The following is a 25,114-nucleotide window of genomic DNA, read 5'->3' as shown; positions in this document are numbered from 1 at the left end:
TGTGCATCCGCGCTCACACACAAACACACACACACACACACACACACACACGCACACACACTAACACTAACACTAACACTAACACCAACACACACGCACGCGCGCGCGCACAGAAAACTCAGGCACCACCTCCGCAATCATCATTATCCTTCAGAAAACTATTGTGTCAGAAACCCATGCACAACATTGACAATAAATTCAACCTAAAAAGAACGAGAAAAAAAGTTACTATGCTGAATACTTACGGCTTCTCCCCTCTCTCCCGGTTCCCCCGGGAAGCCAGATTCCCCTTTCAGGCCGCGAATACCCGGCGCTCCTTCCACCCCGGGTAGGCCCTGTCTTCCCATCATACCAACCTCGCCCTTTGGGCCATACGGACCCTGGAAGATACAGAGACAAACAATTAGATTATAAAGCGTACACACACAGAGAAAGACAGACAGTCAGACGGACAGACATGTGAAGCGTATACACACAGAGAAAGACAGACAGTCAGACGGACAGACATGTGAAGCGTATACAAAGGAAAGACACAGACAAACCAGAAGAAACAAGAAATTCCTCCGAGGTAGGAAAAACACCCCCGTCCTTACCATTCTCACTGCCACCAACTGAGAAGGTTATTTCCCTTTGACCATTAATATGTCCCTCTATAAGTCCTTGTAGAATCTTAATCCACCAATAACTCCCTAACCGTGTGTTTGACTGGTCCCAATTTTTGTAAGGACCGTCTCAGGAATGTATAGAACCTGTTCACCAAGTTTGGTGACGATCGGTCCGTTCATTCTTGAGATCTATATGCGAACACAAACACACAAACACTGAACACCCAAACAAACACATCGAGCGAAACCTAAACACACCCCTATACCGGGGGTGTAACAAACATATCGACCGAATCCTATACACACCCCTATACCGGGGGTGTAAACAGAGAAAGACACAGGCCGACAGACAGATAGACTAGACACTACCAGACAGACAGACAGACAGACGGACAGACACACACACACACACACACACGCACACACACACACACACACACCGCACACACACACACATACATGTACTCATGCATGAAGCTAACGCACTGACAAGGACTGACCGTTTTTCATTACGATGTCCTCGTCGCACCTATCAAAGATAATTCATTTAAACTATAAATCGTCCATTTCAAATAAAAGGTTGGTGGGGTGAGGGGAAGGGGAAGGCGGTTTTAAACAAGAAACATCTCGTCATGAGAGAGATGTTTCATGTTTCCCTACCTGTGTTTACATTCATTCTTACTCAAATCTAATGAGATTTTTATTTATTTTTTTATAAGATTTACGCCCTCAAGGCAAGGCCGCCAGGGGCATTCTAATGAGAAAGGCAGACGAGAATGACAAATGCTTAAGTGTGGACGCAGACTCGCATTACAGGTGTCAGAAATGTAGCCGACACAGGTAGAAGCAGGTAGACAACACGCAAAGTACTTGTTTCACATTTCACATACATCACAGGGGATACACGGACAACTGCTGTTTATACAACAACAAAAAGGACTTCATGCGAAGCGAAGGAAACAAAATTACATGCTCCAAGAAGCCCGAACAGAAGCGGTCGTAACCTCGGAATAACTCTTTATTGATAAATGATATTCTTCTGTCCATTTTATTTAGAAGTACTTGGTAAGAATATAATCCATAGCTGGTTGGGAAACTGTTCGCAGCGTGTAGGAAGGATATAACAGGCGTCGTTCTGTATAATCTAGAAATCAGAGCTTGGCGGAACAAAGTGCATGGTATCCATTGCTTTGTAGTGTCATTGCCTGTTTGTCACTCTGTCTTCACAAACTCTCTATTTCTCGATGTTATTGATAAAGAAATGTTCTGGTCCGCTCTTATGGATAAAATACTGGAGATATTTTTCGTGCCGGTATACTACTCTACCACTCCAAAGCCGTCTACGAGGGTTGTTTCAACTTTCGTAGCCTCCACATGAGGGGGTGTAACAAGCATTTTTTACATTTAGTAATGTTTTAACATTGACTGGGAATCGAGATGAGGGTAGTGGTGTATGTGTGTGTGTGTGTGTGTGTGTGTGTGTGTGTGTGTGTGTGTGTGTGTGTGTGTGTGTGTGTGTGTGTGTAAAAAGTGATTCCGAGAAAACTACTAGACCGATCTTCATGAAACTTTATATGAGAGTTGAAAACTATAATACCCCCAGATGCTTTTATCATTTTTGGATAAATGTCTTTGATGAGGTCATATCCGGCTTTTGGTGAAAGTTGAGGTCGCACTGTCATGCTCTCATTTTTCAACCGAATTGGTTGGAATTTTTTTCAAAGGAATCTTTGACAAAGTCCGGACTATGGGATTGCATTGCAGCTCGGAAGCTTAACAATTAATTAATGAGTTTGCTCATTAAAATTGTCGTTAAAACCGATTTTTCTCAAATAGATTTAAAATTGATTGCATCGTATTCTTCATCAAATTCTTAATCTAAAAATATATACATATGTCATGTTTACTCCTAAAATGTTATCACAATTAACAAAAATAGGTTAATTATTACTATGATTAACATTTAAGAAATGTATCCAAAAATAATTTCATCTTATTCTTTATCTTTTCCTGATTCCGAAAACATATAGATATGATATAATGTATTCAAAACAAGCTCAGAAAGAAAAAAAGAATACAGAAAAGCGTGCTTTCCTACTTAGCGCAATACGCTACCGCGCTATTCTGCGTTGTCAATTTTACTTCATTTTGCACGTGAAAAGTGAGCGATGTCCTTCTCGCGGGGGTTAACGAAGCTGTCTTGTCTTGGTGAAAAAATGCAGTGCGTTCAGTTTCATTCTGTGACTTCGACAGCTTGACTTACTAGTAATTTCGCCTTACGCGACTTGTTTACCTGTTATTTTGGGTGCCATTCTGACAGAAAGGCTGGGGTTTACTCTTTCATTCGAGGAATAGAGTACCAGAAGCTGTTCCTTGCCGCCATAATCTTTGACCACCATCTTTTTTAAACCTCACTGCTGGATTACTCGTTAAGTACAGACGTGAGGCTTTTCTTTTCCTTGTGTAACGTTTACCATCAGCCTGATGAGTTTTAGACACAAATAAATCTTGTACAGTCGAAACCGTCTACATCGACCACTACTCCCCATAACACGAGAAAATAACTTCCAACGGCAGGTGTGTTCCGAGTTAACATTTGGGTCAAAAATGTTACTCCCTTGACGAATAAATAACGAATAAATTATTCCACCATAACACGAGCAATTTACTGCCCACGCCAGGTGTACGCAACTTTTACTCCCCTTTGGTGGTGGAAGGGGTGGAGAGAGGGTAGCGCGACATTTGTTTGCGCGACATTTGTTTGCGCGAGATCACATATAAGCATTATCCCTTCGCCCGCATCCCATTTATGCGTACGAGATTTTTTATTGGAAGTCAACATTTGGGGAGTCCAAATTTCGTGGAGGGAGTGATTTTTTCGTACCTTGTGGAGTTCTTTTCTCGTAGGAAAAGTGTACTCGAAGTAAGAATTTCGTACGAAATTTTTACTTCGGATTACATTTTTCATTTTGTTTGTTACAACTGTATTAAGACGTCATACTATATACTATAATGTGGCTGCTATAAAGCTATCTACATCAGGTCGGTGCTGCTTTGACATATAACGTGCGCCACACACAAGACAGAAGTCGCAGCACAGGCTTCATGTCTCACCCAGTCACATTATTCTGACACCGGACCAACCAGTCCTAGCACTAACCCCATAATGCCAGACGCCAGGCGGAGCAGCCACTAGATTGCCAATTTTAAAGTCTTAGGTATGACCCGGCCGGGGTTCGAACCCACGACCTCCCGATCACGGGGCGGACGCCTTACCACTAGGCCAACCGTGCCGGTCTACAGGACACAGTCAGGATGTTGAGTGGTGGTATGTGTCTTGGTGGCGAAATGGCCTTATCCAATGTAAAATCCTGGGCAGATCTGAGGTAGTGCGCAGAACTGTTTTCAAGAGAAGGAGTGTGCCTTCTGCTTCAGTTTTAAGGCCAAAATCAACTCACGGAAGTGACTTTGTCACACTCACACCTTTTCTTCAGTCGCGCCTTATAGTCTGTCTGTTCCTACCCGGTGCCTGGCACTTTACTTACCTTTCGTAAGTAGTACAACCACGTCTGTTTGCACCTTCGGGTCGTCATCAGTCCGTACAGGCGAACGACACGCCAGTCGGTGTCAGTAGGAATTAACACCCCGATGTGTATCCACAGAAGGGGTCAACGAGCTGGTGGAACACTGTCTAGCCCTCACTGACATGTATGCCTATTACCATAGACCTATAGGTCCCTGCTATTACTGACCCAGGTTCCGTTGTCGGGAATAACGGGCATGACAACTGTGACCAGTACAACATGAAGCAATTTGTAGCTTGTCTGTAAAGACGTTTTAGCTCATCCGCCTGTCCACTGGAGCGGAAAAAGATGAAGAAAGGGCATTGTTTGACATGTTTGTTGTGTCACTGACTCTAGTTTACCATGTCTGAGGAATGCATCATTTCACCGCTCAGTATGACCAGATTAAGTTTTTTTTTACTGATTAGCCTCAATTTTGGAGTGAATTTGGACATCGGTTATTCTCCACACACTAATCTGATGGACTGGGTTCAGGGTGGTTTCTGGATCATTCATTGTTTGCATGACACTTGTTGTAATACAGGGTGACCCAAAATAAAGAGTACCCAAACAAAACGTCATAAATTGAACAAAAATAAAGCAATCTTCATAAAATTTATTTACACACACAAGTAGCCTCTGCATGATTTGCACAGAAAATTTTAGCGTTCAAGCTTGTCTTTCATGAAAGTTATGCTCATTCTACAGAACATGCTCCAAATGGCCTCCCCCGGATTTAAATCCCCCAGATTTCTATCTTTGGGGGTTCCTGAAAGACAACGTCTACAGGAACAACCCACAGACAATCCCAGAAGACGCAAGAGAGCCATCACAACAACCATTCGCGGAATCTCGCAACAGGAGTGTGTGCGGGTGATTGATAACTTTGCCCGACGAGTTCAAGTTTGCCTGCAGCGGCGCGGAGGCCATTTGGAGCATGTTCTGTAGAATGAGCATAACTTTCCTGAAAGACAAGCTAGACCGCTAACATTTTCTGTGCAAATCATGCAGAGGCTACTTGTGTGTGTAAATAAATTTTATGAAGATTGCTTTATTTTTGTTCAATTTATGACGTTTTGTTTGGGTACTCTTTTTTTGGAGTCACCCTGTAGTTCAGAAACTGATAATACAAAGGACTGCGTTTACACTGGTGTTTAATCACATCTACTTTAATAACATCACTCTAACTGTTCGCACGATCTTGGTTACATTAAGCTATGCCCTCAACTAGCTAAAGATTCCGAATGACCCTGACAGGTAGCGTTTCCCAACAACTCGGGACATTTCTGTACGCGGTGATACTATTTACTGACGTCACATGTGTACTTACCGGACGTCCTCTGAGGTCGAGACAGGAGCACCCCCTGTTGCACTGCCCCTGCAAATCAAAAGTACAGACGTTAGGAGAAGGTAGACGATAAGATAACCGGAGATACAACTACTACGGTTGTTGTTTAACATTGATGCTCGGTTTGGTACTACCTGGATGGCGTATACAGGACACCCAATAGCGAAATGCAACACACACAAAACGTCACTGTGGTTGCTTTTTCAACCTTTTTGTTGTTAATGCAGCGAGTTGAAATTGGTAAAATTATGATCAGCTACGTAACACTTTGACTTTCTTCCCTTTCGAAACAAAAAGCTATGTCTGCAATGATGTGTGTGTGACTTAAATATCCAGTCTGCCTCAATTGGTTTACAGAACGATTTAAATCTTCTCATGAAAAAAGCAGTTCTAACATTATGGAACACACTTGCAATAGCATTTAATAGCATTCAATGACACAGTTCGTTTGAATGCCTATTTAGCTCGCGTAAACCACACACCAGTTTTCGTGGTTTATCTAACACCTGAGCCATCGTAAACCCGTGTGATCCACTTTCCTGTTTTTCACAATTTAGTCGTCAGTTTGTGATTTCAATGCGACTCGCTGTATCTGCAATTGCACGTTATTGTGTACCTCTAAATCTAAAACGCAACAAACGGCTGCGGGTCACACGAACTTATCAGCGGGGGTTGGCTTCAAAGAAGCAAGCGCTATGCAGAAAATGCGTCTGCTTGGGCAAACTCGACCTTGCGTGAACTGCTTTCGGGCTCCCTTTTTTCAAACTTTCAAAACTTCGAATTGTACTGATCTTGTCTTGATGAAAAAAGAATTCTTTTATGATGGAAGAATGTTTGTGTAACAAGCTGTCAATTTATGATCTAGATTTTAAAAGTTAGGTCTAGCGCCAAAACGAGGCGTCTGATTTGTCTTATTGTAAATCCGGCTGGCCACGCAAGAATAAATTCTTTGAAAAATGCTCGCTCTTGACGGAGAGCACCTAGTATGTTCTCAAGCGGTGAGTGTTTAAACGAAAGGGTATTAATTTTGTACTTTGTGTGAACGCCTGACAGTGTCTGTGACCAGAAACTGATGGTTTACGTGAAGCTGAGTGTGCCTTTAACAAAGAAAATTGATCACACACAAAAACGTTTGTAACACGATTCATTGTTGCTTTGCTTTCTTCCTGCATAACAAAGGAAGATCCCACGCCCCGACAAGTGACTGCGAGCATGTTTGAGCCATAAAAATGGTTCATGTTTATGATCATTAGAAAGTGCACTGATACACTTTGCTGTAATTACGTTTCCCACATCACACCTCAATCTAATTTAGAAGAATTCGGTGTTCGTCGTTGATAAACAGTCTTAAACTTTGGAGGCTTTTTTGAACGAACGTTCCCTTGGATGCTTATCTTTTGCAAGGGTTTTTGGTAAACCGTGGGCAGGCCTTTTTTTTTGGGGGGGGGAGATATCCCTCCATCTTCCGTCCCTTTCTCTGCATCTAGTCTGTCTCTGTCAGTCTGTCTGTCTGTCCGTTCTGTCCGTCTGTCTTTCTGCCTGTGTGTTTGTCTGTCTGTCTGTCTGGTTGGCTGACTGGCCGTCTCTCTCTCTATCTCTCTGTGTCTCTGTGTATGTCTGTTTGTGTAGCTCTGCCTCTCTCTGTCTACCTGTCCCTGTCTCTCTGTCTCTCTGTCTCTCTGTCTCTCTGTCTCTCTGTCTCTCTCTCTCTCTCTCTCTTTCTCTCTATCATGGCCCGAATTGCACACACAAGTGTCAAACAAAATAACACGGATCAAGCCAGACCCGAAGAATGCAGTGCTCTTCTTATTACAGACTTTAGCTGCCTGTGGTGTTTGATCACGTAAGTGAATCCTGACTCAGGCCAAAAGACCCAAAACGGGAAATACCTGTGGCCTCCCACCTTTCCCAGGTGATTGTGAGGATTTACAGGTGAAGTCGATGTCTGCACGGCAATTAATCGACATTGGCAAAGCAAAAAGAAAAGAGAGAGGTGGGGGGGGGGAGGAGGAAGGGGGGGGGAAGCTGCAGGCAAGAAAGAAAAACACGATGCTAAACAGTTGCGCAGCATGTTTACACGCGATGGTCTGTGTTGGCACAGTTACTTGTTTAGAAAAAAAATAAGGATTGAGGTTGCAAGACAAGGTAAGGTAAACTGTATTTAGAAACCCTTTGGGTTACATGAATTTGAACAAAATACAAAAAAAAGAACAATAAATGCAATAATGGGACACAACTTGAGAGACTGGTGAAGGGGAGAGGGGTCATTAAAACTGGGGGTGGATGACTGGTCGTCTTGCAATATCCTTACACACCTTGCATCACTACCTTGCTGGCCTACTGCTAAAAAAAAACCATGCACTAAGTGGTGGTATCACAAACAGCCACATAGCATCTTTACTCGGACATGTAATAACACGAAACTTAGTCAGGTAATTACAAAGGTGTGCTTGTTTAAGTTAGAATGTGTTGATAAGTGAAATAAACGCAACATGTGCTATCTCGGTATCCGCCCAAAATGAGTTAAACACGGGTCTAACGAGATGTTGGCCTGTGTACCTCCCCCTGTCTGTCTGTCTGTCTGTCTGTCTGTCTGTCTGTCTGGTCTGGTCTGGTCTGGTCAGGTCAGGTCAGGTCAGGTCTGGTCTGGTCTGGTCTCTCTCTCTCTCTCTCTCTCTCTCTCTCTCTCTCTCTCTCTCTCTCTCTCTCTCTCTCTCTCTCTCTCTCTCTTTCTCTCTCGCTCTCTCTCCGTGGGTCACTTTATATGTATTACCTGAATCAATATTTTGCATGTTATGCTTGCTTGCTGATTGTTCTTTCATTTTCAATTTGTATGTTTGTTCGCTTATTACTTTTTTCTTTTTACATTTAGTCAAGTTTTGACTAAATGTTTTAACGTAGAGGGGGAATCGAGACGAGGGTCGTGGTGTATGTGTGTGTGTGTGTGTCTGTCTGTCTGTCTGTGCGTGTGTGTGTGTGTAGAGCGATTCAGACTAAACTACTGGACCGATCTTTATGAAATTTTACATGAGAGTTCCTGGGAATGATATCCCCAGACTTTTTTTCATTTTTTCGATAAATGTCTTTGATGACGTCATATCCGGCTTTTTGTAAAAGTTGAGGCGGCACTGTCACACCCTCATTTTTCAATCAAATTGATTGAAATTTTGGCCAAGCAATCTTCGACGAAGGCCGGACTTCGGTATTGCATTTCAGCTTGGTGGCTTAAAAATTAATTCATGACTTTGGTCATTAAAAATCTGAAAATTGTAAAAAAAAATAAAATTATAAAACGATCCAAATTTAGGTTCATCTTATTCTTCATCATTTCCTGATTCCAAAAACATATACATATGTTATATTTGGATTAAAAACAAGCCCCCCCCCCCCCCCCCCCCCCCCTGCATTTTTATTTTTTATTTTCATACAAAGCCGGGTTTTCCCGTGTAACATGCCCCTAATGGCTTTGCCGTGAGGGCGTAAAACTTACATTTTCTCTAACAAGCTTTGAAAATTAAAAATATAAAAATTATGATCAAAATTAAATTTTCGAAATCAATTTAAAAACACTTTCATCTTATTCCTTGTCGGTTCCTGATTCCAAAAACATATAGATATGATATGTTTGGATTAAAAACACGCTCAGAAAGTTAAAACGAAGAGAGGTACAGTAAAGCGCGCTATGAAGCACAGCGCAACCGCTACCACGCCAAACAGGCTCGTCACTTTCACTGCCTTTTGCACTAGCGGCGGACTACGTTCAGTTTCATTCTGTGAGTTCCACAGCTTGACTAAATGTAGTAATTTCGCCTTACGCGACTTGTTTTCTTTTTGTTTACTTGGCTATTTTTTCATTGTGTTGTTTGTTTGCTTGTGTGTTCGTTTGTGTGCTTATCTGTCTGCTTTTTCTACTTGTTTTTTTATTTATTAGAATATTGTATAAGATGTAAGGACAGGTTGTAAGAAAAGGAGTAGCTTTACATCTCTATCCTTGTAAAATAAAGTTACATCATCTTCATCATCTCTCCTCCTCTTTTTCTTCTCCTCCTCGTACTCCTAAGGCATGGCGCTCACCAATGTAACTTCAGCAGGACAGACGACGCACTGCAGATTATCCCAGCACGCTACACGTTGCGTGAAAGGAAAACAGGCCAAGTACTCGTCATAATCCCTATCGCAGCATCAATAATATGCAGTGCGTCGTCTGTGCCGCTGAAACTGCGCAGGTATATTCTGCCCTTAACTGGGTGTAAACATGATACGATCAAACGTCCGTGCTTGTGTGCTCACTTGTTTGAAACTGCACATCTAACATCTTGTGTGGTCAGGAAAGGCTTGCGCCCCCAGCTGTCTGTGTTTGCTCAGTGGCGGTGTCATCCGCATTCTGTTGTGTCTGTGTCACCCGGCGCATTTAAATACAACAGCACACAGTCAAAACTCATTTCACCGGACATTTCATTGACTAATTAAAACCCAAACAAACTTTAACCCCGACCAAAAAATCGCCTGAGGTTTAAAAATTCCACCAAAGTACCCTCCACTGACCTGGTGTGTTTGAGCAGATTTTTTCAAGCGGGTATCAGCCTACACAACGACTTCTACCCGTTTGAGTCACTCGGCTAAGATGGGGTGACATTTGTCCAGACAGAATTTACCCTCCACCCCTTCCCCCGACTGTGCCACCACCCGCTTCACACCTGTTCTAATCTCGACGGATGTCGCGTCTGAGTTCAAACGTCGCCCTCGTTACATTGTACGGACCTAAGTGTAGTGTAATGAATGAGTCAGCTTTGGCAACTATTTTCCATGTTCTCAGTTTCCTCAGCATGTGCATTGAATGTGAAGTATTTTCTTAAAGGCTTTATTCATTGGTCTTGCTAATTAGCTGCAAACGCCCTTTCTCTGTTCAGAAACTTAAAATCTCAGACCATATAAGTACTTCCAAATTAAGCTAACATATAGGTAGGATCTGAGTTTCTGCTGGAAAAGTTTTATCTGAGGAAAGCATTAGAAGAAACATTCTCTCTTGAAAAACGTTTTCCCTTTTGTTTAAAACAAAGGGTTGTACTTTAGTTTAGGACTGTTGGAAAGAAAATCTCATCATACAGTACGAGTATGCGAGTATAAACAAAATAATGATGTACAGAAATATGTTGCAAATTGGAAGACAAGAACACATGAATAGGAGAGAGAGAGAGAGAGAGAGAGAGAGAGAGAGAGAGAGAGAGAGAGGGAGAGAGAGAGAGAGACAGACAGACAGACAGACAGACAGACAGACAGACAGACAGACAGACAGAGACAGACAGACAGCCGGAGACAGAGAGACAGAGACAGACAGACAGACACAGAGACAGACAGACAGACAGACAGAAAGCCAGATAGCCAGATTGATAGATACATAGATAAATAGATATATATATAGATAGACAGACAGACAGAGATTGAGAGAAGGAGACAGACAAAATTACAGAGACACGTAAACAGAGACAACGGCGAAAAGGACATGGATAGACTTTAACAGAAACAGGATTTCAGAGATTGCGACAACAAAAGAGGGCGACTTTTAAGTTTCAACAGAAAAAGTCAGGATGACTGATCTTGGCATGAAAGTACATTGGGCCCTTCGCCAAGTGCACTCGGCAAAGATGTCTTCAACTGCAAAAACCGGTTTCTTTCTCCACGTGACAGCAAACCTTTGCATTCGGCTGTGCATCTATATATATACATACGACTTGTGTCTGTGTGTGTGTGTGTGTGTGTGTGTGTGTGTGTGTCTGTGTGTGTGTGTGTCTGTCTGTGTGTTCGCGATGCACGGCCAAGGTTCTCGATGGATCTGTTTCAAATTTGGTGGCCATATTCAGGTACACCCCGGACACAACCTGGTCGATGAGATATTTCAACACGTGCTCTCAGCGCGCAGCGCTGAACCGATTTTGGTTTTTCTCTGGATCCATTCCCAGTAACTCTTCCTTATCTTCTCCAGTGTTTTCAGCGTTTATCTCCCTTCCTTCGTGTGGCGTCAATCCATATTCCCGTTTCTATTTTTAGAAGGTCACTGTCGACAACGCTCAATCCATATTCCCGTTATACTATTTTTAGAAGGTCACTGTCCCGGCGAAGCCGGGTATTACTCTTCTCCAGTGTTTTGCGCGTTTATCTCCCTTCCTTCGTGCGGTGCGCCGGCAAAGCCGGCGTACACCCGGCAAAGCCGGGTCCCCGGCGCAGCCGGGTATTCGGCTCGACTTCTTCCCGGCGAAGCCGTACCCGGCGAAGCGGGTATTCATCTAGTGTTATATATACGAGTATATATACTGTAAATGACTTTTGTTCTTTCAACTGCATTTCTGACAGATTATCACTTTTGTGCTTGTTTTTATTTTCTTAAAAGAGCATACTCTGCGTATTCGAGCCCTAAGAACATTTTTTTATCTGACGTGTTTCCTCCCTTTGATCGATGGTACGCGGGAGAAAAAAGACAATGATCCCCCAGAGCAGTATAACATACCGTTTTTCAGGGGCACGAACCTACGGATTTATATCCAAAACAAGAAGGGCAAAGCCCATACGACTCACATGCTTTACACATTTTTTCTACCAAAATACATGTGACCTTGACCCAAGGCCAAGGTCATGCAACACAAAGCTGTTAATTCAAGACATAGGAAGTACAATGGTGCTTATTGGCTCTTTCTACCGTGAGATATGGTCACTTTTAGTGGTTCACTACCTTATTTTGGTCACATTTCATAAGGGTCAAAGTGACCTTGACCTTGATCATATGTGACCAAATGTGTCTCATGATGAAAGCATAACATGTGCCCCACATAATTTTTAAGTTTGAAACAGTTATCTTCCATAGTTCAGGGTCAAGGTCACTTCAAAATATGTATACAATCCAACTTTGAAGAGCTCCTGTGACCTTGACCTTGAAGCAAGGTAAACCAAACTGGTATCAAAAGATGGGGCTTACTTTGCCCTATATATCATATATAGGTGAGGTATTGAATCTCAAAAACTTCAGAGAAAATGTGAAAAATGTGAAAAATAGCTGTTTTTTAGGCAACATTTATGGCCCCTGCGACCTTGACCTTGAAGCAAGGTCAAGATGCTATGTATGATTTTTGGGGCCTTGTCATCATACACCATCTTGCCAAATTTGGTACTGATAGACTGAATAGTGTCCAAGAAATATCCAACGTTAAAGTTTTCCGGACGGACGGACGTCCGGACGGACGTCCGGACGGACGGACGGACGGACGACTCGGGTGAGTACATAGACTCACTTTTGCTTCGCATGTGAGTCAAAGAGGGCATCATTGTGTCAAGCATCATCCAAGACGCATACTTTCGCTCCATTTCTTGTTGAATCGTATTTTGAAACACGAGAAGCAAAACAAGGTCGACGAGAAAATTATTTGCGGAGGAACTTGAGTAAAGGAGAGGGAAAAAACAACAACTGTGCAACGTGTGCTTATCTTGAACAGCAAATAAACATGAGCGTACATTAAATGACACACAAACAAAGATACTCCGGATAAAAATCTTACCTCAGGTCTGTAGAGAACTGTGGGCCACGACTGAGCATCTGAAACAAAGTAAGAGAAGAACATTTTCAGAATACAGAATATTCTATTACCTAAGGTTGGTAAGTTCATCGCGATCTTGCGGTTACAAATGCATCCACTCATATCACGCACACCCAAATGCACACCCAAACATACCCAACAAACATAAAAAGCAGTCAACACAATAAATAAAGAAACTTAATTTAAAACACCTATTTTAGGGCAAACCAAACAGCCAATACAATTTGATTTAGGTCCGAGCTCGGCATGTCCATCACAATTTAGACACATTTTTCGAGAAAAAACGTCGTTAGTCCTACCATACTGCTCAAACTTTGTGTGTCCATCATATGCATTACCCGAAGACAGATTCAACTTATGTTTTGCGGATTATTTTGATTTCATTTTTTTGAACGAAGTTAATTCTTTCCGGACAAGCTGTCAACATCAACAGATGAGTACTAATCTACACTGTGGTGATTAATAAGGTGAGCAATTATAAACATATTGGCCTACTAAGAGCCATATTATGCCATTAGCCTTAGCTGCAATACGTCTTATCAGGGTCTGGGTGGCCGAGTGGTAACGCACTTGCGCTCGGAATCGAGAGGTTGCGTGTTCGACCCTGGGTCGGGCCGCTATTTTCTCCCCCCATTCCTAACCTAGGTGGTGGGTTCAAGTGCTAGTCTTTCGGATGAGACGAAAAATCGAGGTCCCGTGTACACTACATTGGGGTGTGCACGTTAAAGATCTCACGATTGACAAAAGGGTCTTTCCTGGCAAAATTGTATAGACATATATACAAAATACCCGTGTGACTTGGAATAATAGGCCGTGAAAAGTATATACTCGCCTAACACGCTTGAGATTTACTGGCCGATGTGAATGCGTGATATATTGTGTAAAAAAATTCCATCCCACACGGCATATTGTAAACGCCATGAGCCTCCCTCTGGGAGGGTATGTGCGTAGAAATACTCACTAATAAATAATTATCTGATTATTTTCTTCTTCAAAAGCTGTACACTTGCATTGTTCTCGTTTACCGAAAACAAACCACTAGAATTTAGACAGGTGCTGCTTAACAGTCATAAAAAAGTTAATCATCTTTTGTAAATTGCAAAGCATGATAAGCCCTTCCACCGGGTGCCCAACCACATCCGCTGCGCTTTGAGGAAAGACTTGAAGTACAGCGGAGAGATCAAGTGGACAGGCTACGGTGGATTAATACAACCATTGACCAGATCCACACGAAGGAAAACAAACGAGTGTTAAAGGCTTGTTTTGACAATCTTGACGGGGAAAATTGCCTGTGTTCCCGTTTAGAAATGGCTGAACAGTTCAAGCAAACAGTTTAGAAGGAGTAAGGCGCTCATCCAGAAAAGCGAGGTCTGGTCCCAAAAAGAACGTTATACCTTGCACAGTATGCAGCATGCAGGGATCACGACGGATCAGTAACACGATCTGCGAAAAGGCGGACTTCATTGTGTCCAGAGACAAAATGACACCGGAAGAGAGTATCAGCAAATTAAATGAATACCTGATTGATGATTGTGACTCTGGTTGCCTGGAGGGGGTAGGGGGAGGAGAGATTTATAATTGTCATGCCGTCAGGGAGATCGAATGTCATGCCTTAACACTTAGTCATCATTCCAGTCTGCAAAATGACTAATACAACAATGAGTAAACACTATCAGGCGGGCACTAGACATACGTTTTTTTTTGTCAGCACTTAACTGTCATTAAAACTGGCTCAAAATAAGAAACCCCTTGCAAGATCGAAACTAAAGTGTCACCCGCTTTCAGCAGATCTTCCAAGCAAATTGTGTACTGAATCTATCTACGAAAGGCATGTTTATGAGCCTTTGTATCAATTACGCCCTTATCTGTTATCGTATCACACCTCTCCGTGCAGCTCATTTCAACAACTGAATTATAGAACAACACCCAGACACTAATCAAAGAAAAGAAAAACAAATATTGTTTCAAACAATGGATTAAGTTCAGTAAGGCCAGGGCGCCTAGTGCGACGAGAAGTTGTGAAATAAATTGTGCATAACATGCAATCCAGCTTTTTGCACTCGTCACTCTTCGGACCAAGGTTGGCATGAATCCAGCAACAGTGTGGGAGACGTTGAAGTTCTGCCCGGGCGGTTGAGGGCAACGAACACTCCGCGCACTTTCCCAATTTTGAAGCTTCCGCGCATGTGAAACTCCCGCGCGTGGTGTATATGTAAGATGCGCGCGTGTTTTAGCAAAATGTGATGTGAAACTAGCGCGCGTGTCTTTGCTCGGTCAAATGTGAGACATTGAGACATTAACAACTGACACTTGTATATCCATGAAAACTGACACTTGTATATCTATATATTGAACACGTCTTTATTACACAGACAAGTCGATAAAAACGAATGAAGACTTAAACCATGCGTATAAGAATATTTTGTTCACTTATTATATAACAGAAATTACAGAAATTTCGGGTGTCTGGTATCACAGTCACAGAGACTGCAGCAAAGGTACAAGAGGGGGGAAGTCACAGCATGGCCGGCAAACCGTAGGGACTGTGAGTACGCGCGCAAGTTGTATGAGCCGAACCAGTAATTCGTGCGCGGAAGTTACAACCCGATATTGCGCGGAGCATACATGTATTTTACAAGCGCGGAATTTACATATGCGCGGAAATTACCGGCTTCGACCACATTGGTAAATGTGGTGAGTGGGGGGAAGGGTGTGTGTGTGTGGGAGGGGAATGGGCTATGACATCTGCATGCCGTCTCTTACATTACCTGACGAGAGCCTAATCTTCTCATCTGTGTTGGGAAAGAAGAAATTAAAGACGAGGAGAGAAGAAAAGAACAGAAGGAGGGATAATGTCTTAGTGTACTCGTTGACAAGTGGCATATATCATCCATGTCTGTTTAGAGCAGTATTGTTGTTAACAATGATGGTTTTGTGTAATCTGTCGTTTCTTTGCTCTTCAAGAACGTGCTACTCGTAGTTTTTACAGTGTTAAATCTATGTTTCTCGTGTTATCATGCATTCAGCACCCTGACTATGTATGACCTTTGTACCTTAGCAAACAACACAGATTTTACAAGTCATATATAAATTGCACATCATAGACACAATTATATGTTTGCCGGGTGTAGAAAACTAGGCACGCACGAACACATTAACATTTTCTAAATTAAATTCAAAACAGTTTCCATCCGTCAGGCCGCTGACACAAAAATGCTGAATTTCAAGTATGACCGCTCTTAACCTACGACCTTTTTAAACTGATAGGATCTCTTTCGACAGCAAGAGAACATGGCGTTTGTTATTTTGCAAATGCTGTGTATGTTTACTAGGTCTCTGTACTTACTTTAACATGCATCCTTTTCTTCCCCGTTCACTGAAGCGTGAGTGTTGATTTCATCAAATTCTGATTTGAGGTGACATTATGCAGGGCAAGAAACAAATCAGCAGTGCATTAACCTACATATCACCCTTGAATAGTAATGTCGCACTGAGTGTATGTCTGAGCTAAAGATAGACAGGCAAAGTAAGCGAGACCTTTCATTTTTGGCATTGAAGTCTGCTTTTCTATCTTTATTTATTTATTCCTCTTATTCCTTGTTGATAACAAAAAATGTGCTCTTGTTTCGTTCTCCTTTTCCTTTTCTTTCTTAATATTTTAGTTTTTCTCCCATTCAACAATTGTTTTTGTTCAGAGAATATCTCCTACTTCCCAATCCCAACGTTTAGAGAGAAAAACATCATATTCATACTGCGAGAATAAAATGTTTTGTCCACAGAAGTGTACTAGTTTCTACCATTTTGACAAAACCATACAATTCAGTTACGCAGCACAGACTGCTTGGTTCTTAATGGGGCGAGATATGTACTCAATGTTTTGGGCAAGGGAGCTAAATGTCAGTGTGGCCAAATGTTACCTCCCCTTGGCACGCGATTGTGTCAGGGCTTCTGCCGTGATAACTGGTTCCGTTGCTTGTAGCCATGTGGGACGTGTGTGTCCTATTAGTTATTACAGGCACGTCATAACATACCGCTGATAAATTCTCTTTGTGTGTTATTTTTTAGAAAATTTGCTTGCAAAGGGGGAAGGGGGGGTATTCGCGCTTTACTGACAGCTTCCACTTACGTTACAATTACGAAAAGCTACGGAAGGCTTGTTTTTCAACTTCGGTTTATTTTAAGCGGTCTTGGAGGAAAAGTCCCATATTATATCATGCCCAAAGCAGCATGTAGTTGTGTGCAACAAAGCACAACAAATCAGCCAAAGACAGCCTTTAACATAAATATGTAATAAATGGGTCTCGCACATTAATGTCCAGAGTCCGTGTACACAATATTGCAGATCATAGAAATAAAAATATGTTTAAAAAAAAATTATTGCAGATCATTATTCGCTTTAACAGCTCTTTCATATTCCAGATTCGCCTTGGTCTTCCACAGCGTCACTTCTTCCTCTTCCTTTTCCGCTTCCTCAGTTTCCCGCCTCTCTCCAACGCTATCCTGTTTCCCAACTATGACCAACTTGCATTCCCTTCGCAATCTCTATAAAAGATTCCTCAAAATAATTCACAATAACTCTTCAGAGCACCGTAAACCCTTTCGATTCCGGCCTTTGTACACTGAAAACAAGATGAGGATGCTGACAAAAGACGAAAGAATAAATCAATGCGTCAGCAAGGTTCCGATGGGGAAATACCGTATGTTCCGACAGGCGGAGTCACACAACCTTGCCATAACAGACACTAACTGGAACCTTACGCCAGGATACCATTCAATGCTGAGAACGTAGACAGGTAGAGGTCTCCGCTGAGTACAAAGTCTGTTGCGTATCAGTGTATTACCATGCTATCCTGAACCCCTCTTCAGTCAACAATTTTTCCAGGAGGATTTTGTGATCAATGATTCATGATACTCAGAATGAGCAAACGCTTGAAAGGTTATGAGCTACCTGTAGGGAGCTCATGCCAAAATGTAAAAGAAGTGTGAAGCAGTTTGGGAAGCATCACGAATTAGTCCATGATTGTCTACTGATATAAACACCTCACTGTTAGTCACTTTTCTTTTGCACACATTAGTAGGCTTACATCGTGACTGCTCTTAGCAATCACCTTATTATTCATTACGCTCAAACCTGTTACTTTTTTTCTTCAACATTTCTTACCTGCTACAACGACAGTTCCTGCTAAACAATGAGTAGAAATAATACAGAATTTTTTGAGTGGGCAGATTTTATTGGACATTTGACTGCAATCTTAAACAGCTCTTTTTTGTCGGTCTCGTCGTTCCCTTGAGAATAAATCCCATAATTATGCATCATATTTCAGATACGCTATCGGCATCATTCAGTGTCAATGCTTCAGCAGTCTCGAAACCAGTGTTGAAGATTAATCATTTCTATTAGATTAATTTTTACAAAAATTAAAGGTTACTGCGATATTGCATCAACTCAGAACACCACTCACGATATTTTCTTCTGGGAAGCCAAACAACGCATGTAAGCTTCGGTTTAAACTCTGTTTTTTCTCACGGACAACCTTTATTTTTACAAGTGAAAGCTTTATTTGTCATGAAACATCTTCTCGGGGTTAGTTAAAGGGTTAAACGTTTGTTGATTAAGAATTATAAGCATCCGCTTTTTTGTAACCAGTCTCAAGAGTACCACTCAGGGGCCGGACCACTAAAACCAGTAATTAACTCACTCTTGGAATATGTGTTACTTGTAAACGTACAAAAGTACTTATCTCATGCATAAAATTGATTCACAAAGGAACAGTACGGCCTATTCAGACAGCAAAGTTCTTTCACAATGTAAAACAGCACATTTGTCCCATACCTATAAGATGTAGTGTTTTATTTCATAACATCATATGCATAATGGAATTTAAAGAGGGAAATGTATAGGCACAGTCCTTTACCTGTGAGCGACTCAGATCACCATCTCAGATAATTATATCCAGGTTTTTTTTCATCTTGGACACATCAAAAATCAACATCGTGACTGCTTCTAGTGAGGAGTGTTTTTTGTGAATGAATTGACAAGATTGATTGCCACTATTGTCCGTTAAGAAAGTATTTCATGAACAATTTCCCGCTCTACAGAGAAGCAGCGGGGTGTTCCTTTTTGGGGTATGTGCCCATGTATAGGGATGGTCTTATCCCATGTAAAAGGCTACCCAGATCTGAGACGAAGAGTTAATTTGTTTACGCCGGAAGGACTGTGCTTTTAACCTCCACAAGCAAACTAATCAAACAAAACGATCCTCTTCCTCGACCACGAACCTCCCCTCCTGCTTTTGTTCTGATGCTCAGCAATGAAAAGAAAGAGAAACCTGTGCACTACAATTCTTGACTACACTACTGTCAGAGAAGGGAAAAGAGAGGGGGAAAGAAGTGTTGCTGCGGACAGACTGAGGTGCGAAAGGGTGTGATGGGGACGCATTTTCTGTGACTCAAAACAGAATTCGTCTTAATTCATTAAGTTTACGCTGGTCATTAGATTTGTTGAAATACGTATTAAGCTTTTTCTTTGAAGTAATTTTTTACCTTTCTCGGATAGCAAAATAACTCATGAGAAAATAATTAGCAAAATGAAAGTGAGTAGTTGGAGTGACAAAACTGAATTCAAATCAAAAGAAAGCCTGCATTTGCAGAGAGTATGAAATGACTAAACGGCACATCACAAAGTACATCATCATAACAGGATTATAACAAACAAAAGGAAAGTCACAATTAATAAAATAAAAAATAAAAAAAAATAAAAAATGGAATTCGTCGTCTGGCGGACTTTGTGACACGTGGATCCTTTCACAACGGTACGGTGATGACAGTAGTTGTCACCGTTAAACACGCGCCCTAGTTTTGGGGTTTATTGTCAGTCAAATGGCATAAAATGTAGAACTCTGTTTTACTGTGGGTGTGTTATGAATTACCAATAGAGGTCGCCCGTCACCGTTTTTGTTTTACGAAGGATATTTTTCTGCACTTTGAAATACTTGCCACGGCCTTCCTGTCAGCACCCTCTTGTGAAACGAAATTTGCATTAGCTCAGCGAATTTTTGGTCGGCGGATATTTGCTCTTAAAAAAACAAAAAACAAAACCTTCTCTTGTGTAAATTATGCCCATTAAGCACTTATATTCAATTAACGTCGAACCGTGCTACGGGAATGAACACAATCTTAATCTGTCAATCACCATGGTCAATTTAATCATCACTGTCGTTACCGTGATTTGAAAGATCCAGGATCAAAACGTATTCGATGGATGTAATAGATCAAACAATCCATTGTCTTCACAGCAAAGCTGCTGTTATCCAGTGCAATGGGAATTCTCCCCTCTGTTATAAAAGGGTTGTGTTCCCTTTTTAACCGGGGTTTGCTTAAAACGTATGCCCATCAGATACGAGACTTGCCATGACGCATTTATCTCTTTTACTATTTTGAATTCATTGACCTAAAAGTCGCAGTAAGAGATAGCCTTTTAACGTTGTTGGTCTATTCAGCGTTTATTGGTTAACCATGCTTGAAGTTCAGTAAACTTCATGCAAAGGCCCATCTCTTCAAATATTTTGGTCGTAAAAGTGCTTGTCTATTTCCTTCCCAGACTAATCAGACTCCTTAGAGTTCGTGTGAACTCTTGTTTTTAATTGCAATAAATCTTAATTTCTTAGCGCATCAGTTACTAAAGTCGCCTGCAAAGTGAGCATGTTCTACCCTCGGACGGAAGGGCCAGAGTCATTGTTCCTATTAGGTAATGGAGTCGTAACAAAATCCTTCTAGGACGTAAAGCTATATGTACATCTTAACTGCGTTTCCCTACACACTGTGGTTTTGGAGAAATACTGAATAGAAAACACCCATCACGTAGTTTTTCCAGGCTTGGATTCACACGTTCAAACACTGCAATCCAGCTTACAAATGCCTGTTCTCAATCTCTAACTGCGTTTTCATTTGGGACTCATGACGTCAAGTACCCAAGAGTAACTTCCTCAATACTATTCTTCAAAGGGGATTCACCATCTTTGTCAGTAAAATAGACTGAAGTCGCTACAGTTGTCTACAGTCTTACCACCGGTACAATCGTGTGTAAGATTCCTTGCAAAAGATTTCACAGACAGTGGCGAACAAACGGAGACGGGGGCGATGCGATTGTCCACAATGTTGCGACTGGCAAAGGTCGCCTCCGCCGCTGAAAGACCACCGCTCTGGCCTACTTTGCGTAAGATTAGACCTTAGTTGACTGATACAACACAGCTTTGGCCTCTTGCTCGATTCCTAAGAGAGAGTATTTTCCACTATGTACAGACACTTGCGAGAGAGACCATCTACAACTTTATGTATGTTTATGTACTTGCCATTCTGGCCAAGAAAACAGCAACGATGTCTTTTTTTTCTTTGCTTTGCCTTTCTTTTCTTTTTTCTTTTTTAGTTTTTTCTTTTTAGTTTTGAGATTAACATAGAAAGGGAACCTTCTTTTTTGGATTGTGGACTGTGCTAAGCTATGCGGTAGATTCGCATAATTCGACGGATGACTGCGTTCGTGTACCAAAGAATCACCGTGTTACACAAGTTTCTGTCACCCTTGACTTTCATCGTGATTTACGTCATTCTGAGTCTCATAAAAACGTTTAGGTGTGTTTCGGGAGGGACCCCTTCTTTGATTCAAATCCGTCTAAATAAATATTTCAGACAGAACATTGGTTTTTTTTATTTTTTTTTATTTTTTTATTCTTTAGCCATGGATATTTACCTCAAAAGAATACCTTCCCTTTGGACAGTAGTGGCAAGTTATTACGATACGTGTAGTGAAACGGAACTGCTGCATTACGTCGTCCAGACAAACTGAGCCGATTCACTCCGCGGCAACATCAACCGTTTGGAAGGCACAATCATTTGAGCTAAAACTCTGCCCAGATTTAAAGTATTTATCAAGTAAACTAAACGTGATTTCTTGAGGCAGTGAGAACATCTCTAAACGTTCGCAACTAACGCCTACGAGTGAGATCTGGAGTGATGGTTTAAGAAAAAAAATCAAACTGTTTATATGATCTGAGGATTGCTTACGTAAGCTCCCGCCAAACAAGCAGCCAGGATCTTTTACAGCCCACGTGTGTCAGATTGTGTACAATCAAATTCGGCTTCATAAACTGATGTCTACTTTCTTTTCGAGTCAGGAAGTAAACTGTGATTATATTCTTGCGTCCAAGTCTCCTTTTTTCATTCTTTTTCTTTTGCTGGAATGTGAAAGGTTTAACAAACATAAATCTTGAAAGCAGACTGCTCAATTTTTATGTAAGTGTATTGCGCCAACGCAAGAATACTTCCTGAAAAATATGAAGTCGCGCATACAGAGAATGTATAACGTACTCTTAAGTGGACAATTCAGTCGTCACTTCAGTGACATCGGTATATTATACGTAGTAGCTTCATAACCATTGTCTATAACCAGGGATGAGTGCATGGGTCTGGCAGTTTGTCACGACAGACACTACGAAAGAAACGTCAGACAAAAATGCTGTCTCATCAATACTGGGCCATGTGGCCTGCTGTTAGTTCTTTGCAGAGGCATCATAAATGTAACAACCCAAAGTAATTTTGTTCGTACCCATGAACACCGCATTTGAATTAATTTCAATAGACACAAGAAGAAATACATTTTCAACTGAGAGTAATACGACATAGCAGGCAAAATACGGTCATAGCTTAAGATGATATAGCTAGATATGACGATGAAAATGCCTACTGCTCAGCTACTTTCCTGCAATTCAAAACTGGCGATTAAGTACACACTGTAGTGCTGATATAAAACAATGTGAAAATGGCGTTAAACGGCTTATTTTCAAGTTTATTGTATAACTTTTTCATAATAGAAATAATGTTTGTGTGCTGAAAACTAGACATTTTGTTTAGTCAACAGCATTTCTAAACATCTCACACGTGAACCCCCGCGATATTATATTACATAGATTTGTCCACACAAAAATCAAGAGGTAGACGTCTATTTAAACATTTGACGCATTATTGCAATCAAGTGAGCGTCCTATTTCAAATGTTAAATGTATACACACTTGAGATTTCAATGCAAGTCTTCATGGCATTGTAATTTTACGTTATAAGCATACCAAGTCGGAATAAGCCTATGTCTTTGGGTAAAGGTGACGTGATAGAGTTTTCTTCATCCGCTAGTTTGTATTACCCGTTTTCCATTTGTGTGTGTGTGTTTGTGTGTGTGTTCGTGAGCGTGCGAGCGTGCGTGCGAGCGTGCGTTCAAACATGCGTGTGTGTGTTTGCGTGCGTGCGTGTGTGTGATTTCGTTCGTGCGTGCGTGCGTGCGTGCGTGCGAGTTAAATACATATTCATTTGTTCTGTGAGAGCGGCCATTTGAAATGTTTTGCCCAACTTGTTTTGGTTAGGCGTTTTGATAGCGAGGTTGGGTAGCTTTTAATAATTTAATAATAATAATAAAACATTCTTTTATAGCGCTGTTCACTGCGAAATAACAGTCTTATGGCGCTTTACATTGGACATTAAAATTCAAAAAAAGTTTCCTCGTAAGAAATAAAATACAAGCATTAATAACTTTTATCAGTTTCCTTGTTTGTGGGAGATTATCATTAGGTATCGCTTACGTTCACGTTGACCATCCCAATCAACATCATCATCAATAGGCCTACAATAAAAATCATAAACTATTGAAATCGAAACGTACCTGCGAGTTGAAGACAAGGCCACACCCACAACGCCACCAAAAAATACAGAATCCGAGACTCCATCGTTAATCACTTTTCTCTTCCTCTTTTCACTTTCCCATTCTTCCTTCCTCTGCTTCCTTCTTTCATTCCTCCGCCGCAGCTTTTACTGCCCTTCTCTCCCTGAGTGCATGGACTTCATATCCCGTTTGTCGTGTCCCCACCGGCCTGGCAACTAAAGTGTCGTCTGCTGTTTCACCTGAACTGCTCAACAAGTTGTCGGCCTTGGCTCTGCTCGGTACCTCCCACCACAAACTGTTCTAGGCATGCGTTGGCGGAATGGTTCAAACACTGCGTCACTGGCAAAAAATAAAAAAATAAGATTAATGGTTTTTTCTCGTTTGTCGTTTTAAGAAGGTCAGCACCCCATACCTAACATAACTTAGTATTAACAAGTCGCGTAAGGCGAAAATACAATATTTAGTCAAGTAGCTGTCGAACTCACAGAATGAAACTGAACGCAATGCAACGCAGCAAGACCGTATACTCGTGGTCCACCGCTCACGGCATAGGCAGTGAAATTGACAAGAAGAGCGGGGTAGTGGTTACGCTATGCTGCATAGCACGCTTTTCTGTACCTCTCTTCGTTTTAACTTTCTGAGCGTGTTTTTAATCCAAACATATCATATCTATATGTTTTTGGAATCAGGAACCGACAAGGAATAAGATGAAAGTGTTTTTAAAACGATTTCGAAAAAAAAAATTTGATAATAATTTTTATATATTTAATTTTCAGAGCTTGTTTTTAATCCGAATATAACATATTTATATGTTTTTGGAATCAGCAAATGATGGAGAATAAGATAAACGTAAATTTGGATCGTTTTATAAATTTTTTATTTTTTTTACAATTTTCAGATTTTTAATGACCAAAGTCATTAATTAATTTTTAAGCCACCAAGCTGAAATGCAATACCGAACCCCGGGCTTCGTCGAAGATTACTTGACCAAAATTTCAACCAATTTGGTTGAAAAATGAGGGCGTGACAGTGCCGCCTCAACTTTCACGAAAAGCCGGATATGACGTCATCAAAGACATTTATCAAAAAAATGAAAAAAACGTTCGGGGATTTCATACCCAGGAACTCTCATGTCAAATTTCATAAAGATCGGTCCAGTAGTTTAGTCTGAATCGCTCTACACACACACACACACAGACAGACGCACATACACCATACCCTCGTTTCGATTCCCCCTCGATGTTAAAATATTTAGTCAAAACTTGACTAAATATAATAATTGCAAACACTGGTCTCTCGAGTCTTCC

General features: G+C 41.3%; 1 protein-coding gene across 1 annotated transcript in view; it reads right to left on the bottom strand.

Annotated features, from left to right (window-relative positions):
- Positions 1 to 24,111, bottom strand: part of LOC138958448 (collagen alpha-2(IV) chain-like) — a 52,683-nt gene extending 28,572 nt beyond the window's left edge. The window contains exons 1-4 of the mRNA XM_070329603.1: positions 23,808 to 24,111; positions 13,064 to 13,101; positions 5,499 to 5,546; positions 246 to 380 (exon numbers count right to left, since the gene is read on the bottom strand). Of these exons, the coding sequence (XP_070185704.1) occupies positions 246 to 380; positions 5,499 to 5,546; positions 13,064 to 13,101; positions 23,808 to 23,871 (285 nt within the window). The 5' untranslated portion in view covers positions 23,872 to 24,111. The remainder of the gene's footprint in view (positions 1 to 245; positions 381 to 5,498; positions 5,547 to 13,063; positions 13,102 to 23,807) is intronic.
- Between the last annotated feature and the right edge of the window lie 1,003 nt (positions 24,112 to 25,114).

Source organism: Littorina saxatilis, linkage group LG2, assembly GCF_037325665.1.
Source record: "Littorina saxatilis isolate snail1 linkage group LG2, US_GU_Lsax_2.0, whole genome shotgun sequence".
NCBI lineage: Eukaryota > Metazoa > Mollusca > Gastropoda > Littorinimorpha > Littorinidae > Littorina > Littorina saxatilis.
The sequence above is the reverse complement of the archived record's forward strand: the minus strand, read 5'-3'. Positions and strand labels throughout refer to the sequence as shown.